The 16,858-nt window shown below is 34.6% G+C and overlaps 1 protein-coding gene across 7 annotated transcripts; it reads right to left on the reverse strand.

Annotated features, from left to right (window-relative positions):
* ELF5 (E74 like ETS transcription factor 5) lies at positions 1-15,649 on the reverse strand. Of its 7 annotated transcripts, none has more exons than XM_026707075.2 (7): positions 15,473-15,649; positions 11,363-11,490; positions 8,750-8,983; positions 7,998-8,048; positions 5,038-5,106; positions 2,606-2,801; positions 1-673 (listed from the first exon to the last, which is right to left on the reverse strand). In XM_026707075.2, exons 2-7 carry the CDS (start codon positions 11,487-11,489, stop codon positions 577-579), a joined length of 774 nt encoding a protein of 257 aa, XP_026562860.1. In that variant the 5' UTR covers position 11,490; positions 15,473-15,649; the 3' UTR covers positions 1-576. The 7 variants fall into 7 exon arrangements, with proteins under 7 accessions (XP_026562860.1, XP_087777464.1, XP_087777460.1 ...); XM_087921338.1 differs by having other exon boundaries at positions 2,578-2,801; positions 15,473-15,595; XM_087921334.1 differs by having other exon boundaries at positions 15,407-15,571.
* Between the last annotated feature and the right edge of the window lie 1,209 nt (positions 15,650-16,858).

The following is a 16,858-nucleotide window of genomic DNA, read 5'->3' on the forward strand; positions in this document are numbered from 1 at the left end:
TTTGTTTTTTTACATTTGAGTACTTTTTAATATTATTTAAACACATCTTTTTAAAACACACACGTTATTTTCCATTCAAGCAATAGGAAACTGCACTGCTTTCTTGGACTCTGCTGCTGAGTATTAAAGGCACTACTTCTACAGGTCTTTGAGCCTGTAAAAAAATATTACAGAGACTCATACAGACCACATGGCAATCGGTTGCCCACCCATAAAGATGATATCAAGAAAATGCGATTCAAAATTCCATCAAACTCAAAATGGAAGTATTATAATGCTGGAATTTAGGTTTAAGTACTGATGACAAACTCTTACTGGCTTTCAGAGCAAAATTGCACCAGATTACTGGAAAGATTGAAACCATATTATGGGTGCTTATGCCATGCAGGTTATATGGTACATAAAAAGTGCAAAGGCAGTACATTTCCTGATCCAGATTGTCTATTAATGGTTATTTTATCCAGTTATTCAGAATATGTGGCCACCTCAATCTAGAAAAGCCGGCAGAGTACTTCCATCTGTTGGAGTTGACGTTCACATTGTTTATTGGATAATGAGTCCAAAGATATAGGTATCTCATGAGTTGCTTTCTTGCCATCCATGTGCATTTTTTCCAAACTTATATACTAATCTCCTGTCAACTCGTTCCAAAATTCCAGTTTTATAATAATACCTGCAAATAATAACAGTGAAATAGAAATTAGAATTTGAATGACAACTAGCTACAATGACCATTTGAATGACAACTGGCTATCAGAAGTATTTGAATGACAACTAGCTACATTTGATTTTGACAAAGAAGGGACTTTTACACGCATAGGCAAAAGTCACAGTTAATTGTCTCAGAACTTAAAATTTTCCCAGATATTCTGGAATCCAGAACCCTTTGGCCATATTTTATTTTCCTAACACTTTTCTTTTCTTTTCAGAGTAAAGTTCTCAGGTTATCGTCAAGCAAAATGGAAACACATGGATATTAAGCTTTATATATATGGGTTAGACTAGCTAGCACTCTAGTGATGAATGTGTAATTTTTTTTACTCGTTTTCTCCTTCAGGGAGATATCAGGCTGCAGCATTACCCCACCCCTAATCCTGCTCATGTTTGATCATTTTTGGAATCAGTTAACCTATATCAAATTGGACAATAATTTTTACTTTTAAAATGTGCATGTTGTCTCTCAAGACTAAGTTTTCCCAAATCAACTGACAGTAACTGAAAATGAAATGTAGGAGTAATAAATTGTTGCATCTGTTTTACAGCAAAACCAAAACAAAATTAAACCAAAAAAACCCATGAAAATTGATGCCCACCCTTACATGTTGAGCAGAGCTTTTCAGAGTTGGGTAGCTAGCGTTGAAGGTCTGTCCCTCAATAAACACTCGGGAACATGGCTGACTGACAATGCGGAAAAGTGTTTTCAATTTACAAACAAGGGAACTCAATCCCCTAAGTACTGTATATATGACACTTCTGGGTTAGTAGGAGTCTCAGAATCACCCCACACAGGAGGGATTGGCATTATTCCTTGTTAAAAAAGCAGCCATTTTGAAATTTATTTTTTAAATGGCCAATAAGTTGTGCCCTTAACTTCTTAAATTTATTTGATTATTATCTTTACTAAACTAAACTACACTCTTTTCTTTCTTCTCACAGCCTGTTACTCCTTTTTGAAGATCTGTGCCATTTTTGGCACATCTTTATTGCTAAACAATGAGGAAGAAGGTGGCCAGAGGTGAACTAAAATAAGGAATTGTGGAGTACTTTTTATTTCTTATTTTGATGGAGAAACATAAGGATTAAAAAAGTTGCAGTTTTATTTGGCCATTTTTATGAATTTGCCACCTTTATCTCATGTTGTGGGTTATAATTTGCACTTTTGGGTTGTTTGTTGTGGATTTGAACTATGATTAAGGAAAATATTTGCAGCTCTGGGTTGAAATGAAGGGTCCTTGGTGCTCTCTGAGCTTGGTTGTTGTTTTCTGCAGACATTTCATCACCCAAACTAGGTAACATCATCACTAGCATTTAGCCATTTAGCATTGATGATGTTACCTACCTATCAAGGATTCTGATTGGCCAGGAGATAACATTTGATCTGTAAAAAGCTTTAAAAAACTATTTGTTCCCTGACCACGAGAGGGAGCTAAAGTACAGAAGAAGATGAAGCAACATAGAAGGCACACTATTTAAGTCAAACTGATTGCACACATTATTTTGGAAGAGTATTTTAACAAAACAATTCACTTTATAAATCAACTACAGATAGTCTTGACTTACAACAGTTCATTTAGTGACCATCGAAGTTACAATGGCACTGAAAAATGTAACTTATGATAGTTTTTCACAGCTATGACCTTTGCACCATCCCCATGATCAAAATTCAGAGGCTTGGCAACTGATTCATATTTATGACTATTGCTATGTCCCAGGGTCATGAGATTACCTTTTGCAATCTTCTGACAAGAAAAATCAATGGGGAAGTAATACTAAATTTTTTTTGCATCCCACCACTGCTAGAAACCAAAGAAGATTGCATAAAACTATTATAACATATTCGAAATACTCAGCTCCTACCTGCACTAGATATGTCTTCTTAACTTACCGGAGTGCTCTGCTTAGCTTTTCATAAGTCATTCTGTCATTTTTTTTCCTTTGTCCCCACATCTTTGCCAGAGCATCTGATTTGATTACACGAAAGATGCCTTGGTCTCTGTCTTCCCATTCCAGGATACCCGAATTCTCTTCAGGGGACAAGAGAAGATCTCGTACAAATTCCCACAAGTGAGAACTCTGCAGACCTTCAAGAAGGAAAGCCAGTAGAAGTAAGAAAAGTTTTTCTGTGATGACTTATCAGATGTTAAGAAAATGCTATCTGGATTCTAGAGCAATGATGTACCTAAGGCGAAAGTCATGCCAGTAAAGCTGTCCAGGATAGGCTGCCACCAATGATTATGAAATAGTCAGGAAACAAAACCAATTGGATGACACTGATATCAAATACCTTTGCTTTACAATATAGGAAAGTACCATGCATCCAAACTTTGAAAGAAAAAGCCACCACACGTGCACTGCAGTTTTCATCAGTGTATAAGCACAGCAGTCATAACTAGGACCAGGGTACCCAGACAATACACGTTTTATTGAATACTTATGTAAGTTAAAGAAAAATGTATAAATAATAATAATAATAATAATAACAACAACAACAACAACAACAACAACAACTAGGACCAGGGTAGTCAATCACCAGCAATTTTTAAATCCTGTCAAATCCCACTGGATGCATTTTTTAAAGTTATCTTCCTGCCATCCCAAATGAAGACAATCGGGAGAATGAATGTTTCATCTCCTGATTGGCAAAAATGGAAGGCCTAATGTCTATGTGTCTAAAAAGAAAGAATGGCTTTAGATAACAGATAATCAGAATTGGAAGGGACTTTATAGGTAATCTAGTCCAACCCCTGCCCAAGTGGGAGACCCTATACCATTTCTGACAAATGGCAGTCCAAACTCTTCTTGAAGGTCTCAAGTGATTGGCTCTCCCACAACTTCCAAGGGCAAGCTGTTCCATTGGTTGATGGTTCTCACTGTCAGAAAGTTTCTCCTTATTTCCAGGTTAAATCTCTCCTTGTTCAGTTTCCATCCATTATTCCTTGTCTGGCCTACAGGCGCTTTAGAAAATAGATTGACCTCTTCCTCTCTGTGGCAGCCCCTCAAATATTTGAAGACTGCTATCATGTCTCCTCTGGTTCTTCTCTTCACTAGACTAGCCATGCCCAGTTCCTGTAACTGTTATTCATATGTTTTAGTATACAGTCCCCTAATCATCCTGGTTGCTCTTCTCTGTACTTTTTCTAGAGTCTCAACATTTTTTTTATAATGTGGTGAACAAAACTGGATGTAGTGTACTCTAGGTGTAGTCATACTAAGGCTTTATAGAGTGGTATTAGTACCTTACTTGATCTTGATTGTATTCCGCTGTTAATGCAATTTAGGATTGCATTAGCTTTTTTGGCTGCTGCTGCACACTGCTGGCTCATTTAGCTGGTTGTCCACTAAGACTCCAAGATCCCTCTCACAGTTACTGCTATTAAGCCTAGTTTCATCCAGTCTATATGTGTACTTTTGATTTTTCTTGCCTAATAATAAGCTGCTTTCTCTTTGAAAATAGTCTCTTGTTCTGGAAAACATATTTGGTGGTAGACTGATATAATGCTGTTTCTGAAGATGATAAGAGCCCCATCAAATAATTCTCGTTTCAAAAAATTTAATTCTACCCCCTTCCAAAATTGAGCATGATTATCTTTTTGTTGTGAAAAGGTAATATTTATTTTTCCATCCTAACTTTCCTTCCTTCCTTCCTTCCTTCCTTCCTTCCTTCCTTCCTTCCTTCCTTCCTTCCCCATTGGGTTTCACTTCTTGGTTCTCAATAGCTCTATTTATTTATTTATTTATTTATCCAATTTACTCAATTTATTTATTTATTTATTTATATTTCTAAACTACCTATCTTCCTCAGATGTTGGTTACCTATAACCGTTTGACTAATTATATTCCCATAGCACCTAGGATTCAGATAGTTTGGGCATCTCTTGTGTAGGAATTCTGCATGTCATCCTACATGGTACCAGAAAACAAACAATTAAGAAAGAACATGAACTGTGGGTGTATTTGAATCACCTTTGCTGAGATCTCACAGGTTGGGGTAGCAGGAAGTTAAGGATGATGTGGTAATCTAAGGAGCAGATACTGTCTGACCTCTTTTTACTTTCCAGACTTGCTTAAAAGTCTGATCAGAAATGCGGAGTCATCACTTGAGGTTATAATGAGGTGAGAAATCTACCAACCATAGACAAGTTTGAGGCTAAATTGCAAAATTAATTTTAAAAATAGCACATTTGACAAGCAGCATAATCCACAAAGCTCCAGGAAGGAGCTTATATGTGTGTGTGTGTGTGTGTGTGTGTGTATTAATAATTCTCTGAATTATTCTCTGAATCTACATAAGATTTTAGATATCAGAAATATACCTACTTGTTCTACTGTGACCTTGAAACTCTTGACTCTTGATGCCACCTGTTCTCAAACATGCCTTATCATTATCTGGAAGATATTTTTTTTAAAAAATAAATAAATGTAAACAATTCTGAATGAATTTCAGTGATATTTAAAGAAGTCTTCATGTTCTCTGAATGAAACTCTATAGAACACTAAACCAGTATGGGTCTGAGGCTTTTCTTTGAATTAAAAACCCAACTTCATCATAAAAGAGAATGATTAACTCCAAATTGGATAATTAGCTGAAATGGCATCAATAACCACTGAAAGTCCTCAAAAGATCATCATTGGCCAAGTGTGAATGATCTGAAAGATGATTACCAGAAAACTCAGTGTGCCCTGATATCATCTCTAAGTAAATAGTACTTCATGTTATAACATTGTTTTAGAATGATAGTCATGGAGCATAATCATCTGAGGGAAAAACTATAACCAAGGAGCATAATAAATATGAAGCAAAGGAGCTCAATGGACGAGGGCAAAATTGGCTGGTTAATCAGTGATCTTATTGCTGCTAAGTACCCAAGCTAAGTTAAACACTGACAGAGCATTGATTTCCTTGCATTTCTTGGTCTTGCAGCCTGCACATAGCCAACTGTTTAGTAAAGATACACATCTGACCTCTGGAAGACTTACACAACCTGAAACTATCAAAATGGACTTATAATTACACTGAGTTTGGAGTTGAGTCAGACTTGCATGTTACCAAATCTATGCAAATCACATGCAAGCATTGTCCCCTTTAGTTATTAAATATCATTTCCTGCTAAAAACAAATGACAAAGAGAGCAAAGAAACAAACTTTCAAAAAGCAATAACAGTAGAATTAAAAAAAAAACCTTTAAAATGCTATCAATCACTTCCCCAAAACAGTCATTCTGTGGAGAATCTCTCCAAGGAATATATTTCCTATCAGTCCAGATATTGAAGAATATCTGCTTCAATTTCACTAGGAAATACTTCTATAAGCTTCCAAAATAGGGTTATAAATCTTTTGCTTTTAGTATCAAATGTCTTGGACAATTGATGGCAGATACTTGATCAGAGGTGGTATTCAGCAGGTTCTAACCAGTTCTGGAGAACCGGTAGCAGAAATTTTGAGTAGTTCAGAGAACCGGCAAATACTACCTCTGACTGGAGATTTTACAGTATAAAATCACGCCTACCAAGCCCATGCCTTCAGACCGGTAGTAAAAAAAAGTTGATTCCCACCACTGGCCTTGATAGAGGCCGAATGTAGAAGAAAGATAAAACTAAACTAGTGCACATTTTAAAAAACGAAACAGCAGAAATTAGAAAGAGAAAGGTGACAATTATTTAGATGACATCCAATGGAAATAAGAAGAAGCAACACTTAAAATTTACAGTGAAATTTTTTCTTCCAGTGCAAATTCCATGTCTGGAGGAACAATTTTCATTAGCACCATAGTGGGGACTTAAAGGTTAAATTCCCACTTGAACAATGATAATCTATTGTTGTTAACATTTAATTTACAGTTTTTAAGTGCAAAGAATTCAAAATAGTACCTATATTTAGTCAATAGGCTTCTATGTAAACCATGTAAAAGTTTCAGCTATAAAACATTTATTACAGTAGTCTAATATGGAAAATGCGTGTCATGATACACTTAGAATCACAAAGTTCAAGGAGGATAAATCTTTGAATATAGGACAGAAAAATATCAGAAAAATGTTATTTTTACCACACTACTCATTTAATAGCAAGGCAGAATCTAACAATAAGAACAACACTGTAAACTTGTGTGGATGGCTTTTTCTTGCATTTTATTATTAATCATTAGAAAAGTCATAAGGTGCATTGATGGCAGAAACTTGCTAAAACAATTGATTATGTTATGGAATTTCCAATTAAAATCACATCTAGGTTTTTTTTTCCTGCTTTCAACTGTTTGTTTATCTTAGACTATTTGATCACAGCTTCCAAACATTGCTTAAATTCTAAGCTGTCAGGCATAGATCTTTAATTTATGAGATATAGATCTAAATTCTTTGGCATTGTGACAGTACTCTTCTCTAAAGCTCCAGTTATAGATATTTAATGTAGATATTAAAAAGCTTTGGAGAGAATTCTAAGTCTACCTGACACCATTTGGAAAAAAACTTTGCACTCTATCAAGGGAAAATATATTTATCTGAGAATACATGTCAACATTCTTTCTAATTTTTCAATGGGTAGGGGATATGGCACCATCAGAAGTATTGGGAGGTAATGAATTCAATCAGATGATCGAGGAAACACTTCCTATTTTAGTTTCCTTCAGTTTCCTTTCCTTGTAGAAATCTCCTAAAACTATCAACTGTGCTTCCATTCCAAAATCAGTTACAAGCCAAACTGAAAATGGTTAAGGAGGAATATAGTACTTAATCATACTTGATGTTGTTCTGCTACCAACTGGTCTAAAACAAAACTTCCATGCTCAGTACAAAAGCTCCAAGGCTAGATGGTTGATAGGAGGCTAGATCTTATTTAGACATGGTTTTTTATTATTATTATTATTATTATTGTTGTTGTTGTTGTTGTTGTTGTTGTTATTGTAAAGAGCTACTGAGGCTCTACATTCTATAATGATTTTGAATAGGAATTTTGCTCTAAAAATGCAGAAGATGGCTCATGATCCAATAATTGTTTCCTCTGAAAGGAAACAAGGAAACATGGCACTAATTGTGACCAGGGGTGTCTTTGGGGCAAATTGTGATATGCGTGTCATGACATTTCCACATAAACCTGTAACTTATACAGTCATAGCATTGCACTGTGACATCATTGGGAGTATCTTGCTCTGACTGTTCTTGTGCAGCCAAAACAAATGAGAGTAAACTACTATTAAGGCTACTGCTTAGAAAATCTCTAACCTCAGTTAAAATATGTCATTTATTATAATAATTTTATTACAAACTTTTGAAGTTTTCCTTACAGTCTTTTTCAGATGACTTTGTATCTTCATTGTCCTGAAAGAAGGAGATGCCTATAAAAACAAGTAAACATGGATTACAGTGTTATTGCATGTAATACAAATGCCTTATTTCTGCACCACTGCAATATTTAAAAAACAAAAAATTCTGATGTGAACAGATTGTTCTGTGCTACAATTTGGCATTTCAATTTCTTCTTAAAAAGGGTGCAAAATGCCAACACTGAGACACACGTACTGATGCTCCAGCTTGTATTTATTAAAATCACAGCTCTAGCTGGAGATGAGATCTATGGTTCTGAGGAGAAACATGACTCAAAGCCATATGAACTACCACCCTCTCAATCTTGATTAGTCCAAGGGCTGCCCCTAGATGGGGTCAAAATAATAAAGTTTAACTTTTTAAACATTCCCCTTCTCCCATTAGCATTCCTGGTTACACCCTTGAGTCAGAATTTACTCTTTTCTACATTTCTTCCTCATTTTAATCTCATCTTGCTTTTTTGGTTTTCATTTCTCTTTCACCTGATCTTATCTCTTGGTCTAATTGTGCCAAGATTAATTTGATTTAATGAGTTTCTAATTTGTTTCAATCTTATTTTTAATCTTGGTCTTTCTTTGGATATGTCTGCTAGATTGTGATTTAGTATCATATGGTAGTCTTGCTGGCTGCCAATTCAATATTTTGCATAAGGCTGAACGTTAACACCCAAAAATAAACAGTAATATTTTGAGTAAATGTTTGGCACACTGACCACGAGTCTTGATGTTTTGGAGAATGAAGTAGAGGTATTCACCACAAATACCAGCTGCATTTAAAAAATCTTCTTGGTTCATACAACAGAGCTGGTGACCATTTATGTTGAAGTGGGAAAAGGAAATGCAATTAGCATCCAGTTTGTATTGATCACAGCAAAACTGTAGCCATTCACAGACGTTGTGTCTTGACCAGTATTCTGGATGCATAGAAGTCCAGGATGAATCACAAGCTGTCACAATATATTGACGAAAAAAAATCCAGTAGTTAAAGTTTGAACAACTTAATTGTTTACTTTAATGAAGAACTTCAGGTCAACTTCTGAAGCCATAAATGTCTGCAAGAATGTAGGCAACTGGAAAAAAACCCCATGCGTAACAATACAATGTCATGATGCAAAGCATACTCAATAATTGCATTAACATTGCAATATGAGAATGAAAGGATAGAGTTTGCATGGTGAATTCACATTGGACTTTTAATCATTTTGCCATCAATGTAGTTAGGAATGGAAGCCACGCAACCAAATGTTATTTAATGTCAGTTCAAGCTAACAATGCCATCTATTACATTATTGTATAATATTAGTGGCAATATGCCAATTTATGAGACAGAGGGATGACTGTTCCTAAAATGGGAATATCTCTCTTTGGGTTGGTGTGAAATGGAAGACAAAGATTGTACAAACAGTTATGAAATACAGAATGGAGGAAATGCAACAAGATAGAAATGAGGTAACACCGGCACTCTTACATATTTTCAGACTATTCTGATAGTACATCTTTCAATCTTTTGTAGTAATGGATACTTCAGGCTTTAAAAATTATTTACTGAGTTGTACAGCTCATAAGACACTCACAAAAACAAAAAAAGGTAAACATGAAAATTTAGCAAATGGACACTATATCTCTGATAAAACTATTTGCATGAAATGTTGGGAGCAATCAAATAATTGCCTTAATTTTCTGGTGTACATTTAAGATAAGAGACTGGTATCCATCACATTCTACACATGAGCTTCTTTCAAAGCTCTGTCCAGATGACAATATTGGTCATATTTTTTCCTTCTTTCTCCTGACTTCCATGTTTTGATAAAAACTTCTGTTGAAAGACTAAGCACATTCCTGCTTCTTAAGTCATGAGCTATTTATCCAGTATCAGAGCTGGAGACAAAATAACAAACAAAATAATCTGTATTTGAATCTACAGTGCAGTCTTAATGCTCTTATGTAACAACATTTATTAACCCAGTAATATCTACCGATAGAGAAGAGAAAGTGTGTGTGTGTGTGTGTGTGTGTGTGTGTGTGTGAGAGAGAGAGAGAGAGAGAGAGAGAGAGAGAAAGAGCATGTTCTTTAGTTTCTAAACTAATTTTAGCAGTCATGAGAGAGAAAACACATAGGTGCTTTTTCATTTTGCTTTTCTTTTTGTTGTTGTTGGATTTTTAAGCTGGCCCTTTCCTCACAAGAATCTATTTAAAAAATATAGTAAAGAGTTAAAATGAACAGTATATAAACAGACTTGATTTGCACAATGAATTTTTTCCCCTTCCATTCCTTTACACTTCTCTTGAGTATACCCTCAGTGTGTTGTGAAAATGGCTTCTCCATATGGAATGAAATTGTACAACATAGATGTACTAACTTTTTGGGTTGAGACTTCAAAGTTGAACACAGCTGGTATTTTTATTAATTTTATTTATTTAAGGGATAGTATATTGTTAGGTGTGCAAAAAATGCTCTACAGACTTGTTTTCTGTCAAAATAATGTATTTATAGTTTGCTATTGAAATTCAGTGGAAGTTCTATAAGCAGTGAAAGGGCTGTAAAGGATGGTCACTCTTGAATTGCAAAGAAATAATGAGAATGAATACTGTTGCATTATTTTTATCATCTGCATAGTGGTTTAATATTTGAGTCTAATGGAACATGTGTATGCCCAAACTACGATTTTCAACATAACCTGCTACCCAAGTATTATCAGCTAGATGATCATATTTCTACCATTTATTAATTTTGAGGAATATTGGATGCTGCCACCAAAACTAAGTTTTAGAAATTGGTCTGGACCTTTGTTTTTTAAGCTGTAACTCATAAACTGTGTTTTCATTCCCCAGTGAACAATATTCACCAGATTTAAATTTTAGAAATACCGTTTTGCATTTCCTTATTACTATGATGCAAAATCATATGCTATAACCCTTGGTTTTTAGTAGAGTCCATAGATATTTTAATGACTTATAGATAATCAGGTTAACACAGATATCTTTTTTTTCTAAATAGCAGGAAGTTAGGCATCTAAATAAATATCTTCCCCATCCTTAGAAAAAGATTCAAGTCATAGAAATTGAAAAGCATATCCAAAAGTGTTCTTATTCCTGAATTGGTCTAAAATATTTTAGTACACTCTGAGGCTGTCTTATATTCACAAATGGCATCGGAATTGTAAAAGTGACAGATATTAAGTGGTAAACAAAAAATGGTTAGGAAGCAAGCAACTAATTCTGTAATGAATCTGGAAATCTTTCTAAGAATATCACAAAATGAAGACCTTTATTTTATTACAGTTTTCATTAATTTTTATTTTTTAGGACATATCTAGTCTACCCACCTGTTTGATGATCAAATAGTGAGTATTGTTCATCCACTATTCCAAATACATCTGACCATGATGTCAAAGATTCACACATCGCTGTGTTTGGCAGGAAGTTATTGTGGCTAACAGAGTCCAGCATCATCCTAAAATATTATATATGATTATTCATATCACTTGTTCACCTTCAATTATATGTTTTAATATCATAGTACACATATCTTAGGAACAATAGTGACAGAAACAGAAACCCCCAAATATAGTTTTTACATTTAACAATTATACTGTAAGTAGCGTTGAGCAAAGAAGTCATGCATTTATCCATTCTTAGTAAGATTGGACTAGACTTTTGTCAATTCTTTTTGTTGCTTTGGTCAATCTGCAGTGGACAGTTGATGGCACTATAGAAACAATCAAAAATTTGATTGATGGCAACAAAAAAGGGAACTGTTTTCTCTTAGAGGCATTCTTTCTCAATGGCTACTTTCTCTGCTTTGATACTTCTCCAAATGGTTTCTTATGTAAGATGAAATGCTAAATTCCCTTTGTAGAGATTTTTGTCTCTCAGATTAATATTTAATTAAAAACCTCAGTTTAATAATCATAATTGTTACCTTCTAACAATCCGAAAGAATCTGAGTGTCTTTTCAAGGAGACTTTATCAAGTCCTGCTTGGCAAAAAATGTTCACAAATGGCATAAGCTATTATGCTATTCTCTGTAGAGTTGGCACTTTGTTGTAATTAACACACCTGTGTATTCCAGAAATTAAGATGGCTTTGAAAGGAACACCTTGTGCAGAAAACGGTGAACCAAAATGAATCCACAAAACCTAGCTAATAACTCCTGGCTGAATAGGACAAAGGTGACAACTTTTTCTTTCCTTTTCCACAAATTCTCTGTTGTTGCTAGCATCTAATATTTACATTTTAAAGGTTTGCAGCCATGAGAATAGAATTTTCACTACCAAATTGTATGCGGTAATGTGTATTTTATCATTATCCTATCATCCTCATCGATTTAGTTAATGTTAGTAACACTGTGGTTTGTTTATTTATTTGTTTGTGTCCTACCTTTATTATTTTTACAAATAACTCAAGGCAGTGACTATATTCAACTTACCTTCTTCCCCTTATTTTCCCCACAATAACAACCCCAAGAGAGAGTAATAACTAATGCAGGACAAGAACTCACAGTTTCCTGTTTTCTAGCCAGGTACCTTAACCACTAGACCAAACTGCTTCTCGGTTTAATAAAGTGATCTGTAGAACTAAAGTGGTCTGAATGATCATAAAGTCAATGATATTCTGATCTACTGAAGGTTTGTTTGAATATATGGATAGTCCATAGTGGTGAATCTAAAAGCATCTCCCAAAGATGGAATGGCATCCATCAGTCATTTCTTTCCTGTGGTTGACCACAGGCTTTTATCCAATATGTACTGAATAGCAGGAGAATATCCCAAAACCAAATTGTGGGATTAACTGGCCACAGGAAGTAGGAGAACAATAGAATCATAAAATTATAGATTTGGAAGGGACGAATAGTACATCTAGTTTCAACCTCTGCAAAGTGCAGGAAAACTAACTGAACTATCCATGAAAGATATCTGTCCATTTTCTTCTAAAAAAAAAAAAAACTCAAATGAGGGAGAACTTCCGTAGATGAATACCATTGCTAGAAAGTGAAAATTCTAGTGCATGAGTAGAAATCAGCACATAAAACGTACGACAAAAACTTCTAATAAGTTAAACAAATAAATTAAATGATACATATATGTGTATTATTTATGTGGATAAAATGAAATTAAACCTGAATCTATAATTATGTTTTTGTTACATGCTAATAAGGAAAGTGGGGAGAAGAAAAATTAAAAACACTTAATAGTGATATAATTTTCATGTACAGATAATTTTTAGATAAACAAAAAAAGAAATTAATTTAATAAGAGCAGAAAACTTGCTGATACCCACATTTGTAATGTTGGATCCCAACCTTTCTCTACATCTATATCAGATAATCATATACTAGGTTTGACTAATGTAAAAACTTATTGATTTCAGTAAGTTTTTTTGTAAATAAGAATAAACTTAGTACAAACTGTTATTATTTCCCTTTTTAAAATGCAAACATGGAACAGCATCACAAATTGTTTGTGACTGAAACATTAAAAAAATACTCACTGAAACTGTGTAATTATAATGAAATATCTTCCATTTATAGCCTCATCCTTTCCTGTACATTATCAAAGCCCTAATATTTTGTAAACAATACCTCAAATATGGCTAAGAAAGATAACAGGTCACAAGACATTTGAACAAAATAGAAGTAATTGATTGTGTATATGTGTGTGTATATTGGTAAAGGTAAAGGTTCCTCAGTATATGCGTGCTAGTCGTTTATGGCTCTAGGGGGCAGTGCTCATCTCTGTTTCTAAGCTGAAGAGCCAACCAGCACTGTCCAAAGACATCTCCATGGTCATGTGGCCGGCATGACTAAATGGCGAAGGTGCATGGAGTGCTGTTACCTTCCCACCACAGTGGTCACTATTTTTCTACTTGCATTTTTTAGGTGCTTTCAAACTGCTAGGTTGGCAGGATTATATATATAACTGAATTATATATATAACCTAAGCAAAGGATTTTCCTTCTTGATCCTCAATACTTTTTTAAAAGGTAGTTGGAAAAAAGTTAACGATGACTACTGCGTATTCAGAGTAAAAGAGACAAAACAGGTTTACTAACCATGAACTAAAGAAGCATAAAGTTTCTTGCAATTTTTTTTTCACCTTACACTCAGTATTTATTTAAATCCATTGCTTGGAAAACCACTCAGAAAGAAGACAATGAATCAGATCAGAAGTGAAACCGATTACTTACATACATACAGAGTTAATTTATATGAAATGAAGTCATATTCTCTGTAGCTATATCTATGTCCACGTCTATCTGATGACATTTTTTTCTTTTGTGAGAGTTTATTTAGCAGAATTTTAGAAACTAATTTTGAAAAAGTTATAAAAGAAATTAGAATTTTAAAAGGTATAATAATTAATAGCTTATTATATGCTAGAAAAATGACTACAAGGAATTAACAGATGTTAACTGTACTTAATTCAGTCACAGTATTGCAATTTCTTACTGATTTTAATAAATCAACCATATATTTTCAAAATAGTCCATTACATTCATCAGAAAGGGTACACACACACACACACACACACACACACACACACACACACACGTATATATGTACACACACACACAATTACCAAATTTGTGTGTGTGTGTGTGTGTGTGTGTATACCCAATTACCAAATGATTAATTCTATTAACTTGGCTAATAAAATGTCTTCCAATTTAGTAGGTGGCAACAATTTTGTAAGAAAGATTTAAAGATTTTTAAGTAAGATTTCTTAATAACAACAGCCACTAGAGGCCTCAGAAGTATAATATATATTATACAGCAATGTCCTCTATGCACACTAATCTGATAACTGTTACATTATTCCTCAAAAGTGTCCATATGGCTTTATATTTATTTCTAATTTCAGTTTTTAAAATTTTAAGTAGGGTTATATATTACTCCAGTCATAAACAATTCTGAGCAGTATACACCTCAAATCTCCATAAATTGGGTTTTTTAAAAAAGAAATAATAATAATAATAATAATATACAGCATGTCTATAGCCCCAGCAGCTTTTCTTCATATAACCAAATTTTTTTAAAAAATACTACTAGAATCAATAGTGGGAATAGAGGATTATTTTACAGTTTTGGTATTGATGACATTCTTTATCTTACTGATTTTTGAGAAGTATAAAGAACAAAAACCAAACCCAGCAACTAATAGTTTTAGGAACCAATGTCAAGAGAATATTTATAGTCTAAAGGCACCCAAGGTTTTTTGGTAGAAAAATCTCACTATATTCCATGGAACCTAATAAGTCTCTAAACATTAGATTGAGTGTCACACTCACATTCGCAGACTGCATTTTTCCCATGAGAGAAGGTAATGTTAAGGACTAATACAAAACTGTGCCAATTTACTTCTACAACATACTTCATTCAGCATTGGCAGCACGGGACTTTCCTTCAGAGCCCTTACGAAGAAGTAAATGAAGCTTACGTGCAGCTGGGAGCACTTGTTTTCTTCTCAAGGAAAGGTTAGATCCGAAAGTAATCTTCAAAGCCAAGAGGTTTTCCGGCTCAGTGAGGTGTAAACTGTGAGAAGGGCCACCTGCAGTTCTCTGATATATGGACACTTTCCAGACAGGTCTGTTTGGTTTTTCAGGTTCTTATACACACCCCCTTTTGATGACAATGATAATACAGACTGTGACACAGCTGAAAAGAGGAGAAGTTGCTCTTAAAATTGAGAAGAGTCCAGTTTTGAACATTCACCCATTTGCTAAAAAAAGGAAAAAAACCTCTCTCCTTCCCTGTGTAATTTGGATACAAATTGGGGGTTCCAAATAGACATAATCATCTGATACTTGTTTTGTGTTTTCCTAAAGAAAATGGAATTACTGGGTACGTAATAGTAGATTTTATCTTTTGGGTATATTCTATAAATCAAATTCTAGAAAATTCTAGAAAATTCTTCTAAATATGAGGAATGATGAAAATGCATCTAGAGCTGTGAACCTGAAGACATCATTGGGGTATTTGTAGAACATTGTAGAACATTCTCTGGTGTTCAGTTTTAAGGGTAGCAGGAGTGATATGAGTACAATCTGAACTGCTTTAACTATTAGACTTGGGGAATAATAAACTGTGATTAATAAAACTAAACATTTCTATTTATACAATCCTTCATACATGGTTTTTTAAGCTTGAGAGACCTTATATAGTTTACTTCTAAAAAGCAAATGTAAATGATGGTGTATGGATACTATTTTTGTGGTCAAAATTGATGTAGATTTGCAGCAGGGTGACATAAGTAACATTATAACTCCATTTATAAGATAATTTTATTTTTGTACTCTTGTTAACACTTACCAAAACTGTTGATAAAACTGAATTGACATTGTTATTGAATGAGATCAGGACCTCCAATTTGCTTAAAAATCAAAAACTTAGACTAGCACTCATAATCTGAGGTTTATATTTGTTGTCCTCTAAGTCAGTGATCCCCAACCAGTGGGCCAGGGACCACTGGTGGTCCATGAGAAAATTTTGGTGGTCCACAGAGAAATGACACCCCCAAGGCACCCCCCAAAGCAATTAATCCAGGCTACGCGGGAAGGCTGTGCTGCTCACATGGCCCACAGAAACACACGGCTTTCGTCGCTTGCATTGTGAACAACACAAGGTAGTGAGGGGAGGGGGGAAAGGGCAGAAGAGAGAACTTGCCCCACTCGCCCCAGGTGTCTTGCCTGGCCACCGGGCTGCTTCTTTCCATTCTTTCTTCTTATGCTTTTGGCTGCACGCAAAGAAAGTAGAAAAAGTCTTTCTTTCCTTCCCCCAAACTCTGCCAGAAATGAGTCTTTGGGACCCTGCAAGGCATCCTGCT

The sequence above is a fragment of the Pseudonaja textilis genome, chromosome 1 (assembly GCF_049901715.1).
Source record: "Pseudonaja textilis isolate UNSWEBS1 chromosome 1, rPseTex1.2, whole genome shotgun sequence".
In the NCBI taxonomy this organism is placed as follows: domain Eukaryota; kingdom Metazoa; phylum Chordata; class Lepidosauria; order Squamata; family Elapidae; genus Pseudonaja; species Pseudonaja textilis.

Excerpts from the sequence above, each read along its gene's own strand:
- ELF5 (XM_087921334.1), bottom strand. Across the intron at positions 2,802-5,037 it reads TCAAGGTCACAGTAGAACAA|GTCTGCAGAGTTCTCACTTG; the intron begins GTAGGTATATTT and ends TCCTTCTTGAAG. Across the intron at positions 674-2,605 it reads AAGCTAAGCAGAGCACTCCG|GTATTATTATAAAACTGGAA; the intron begins GTAAGTTAAGAA and ends TATTATTTGCAG.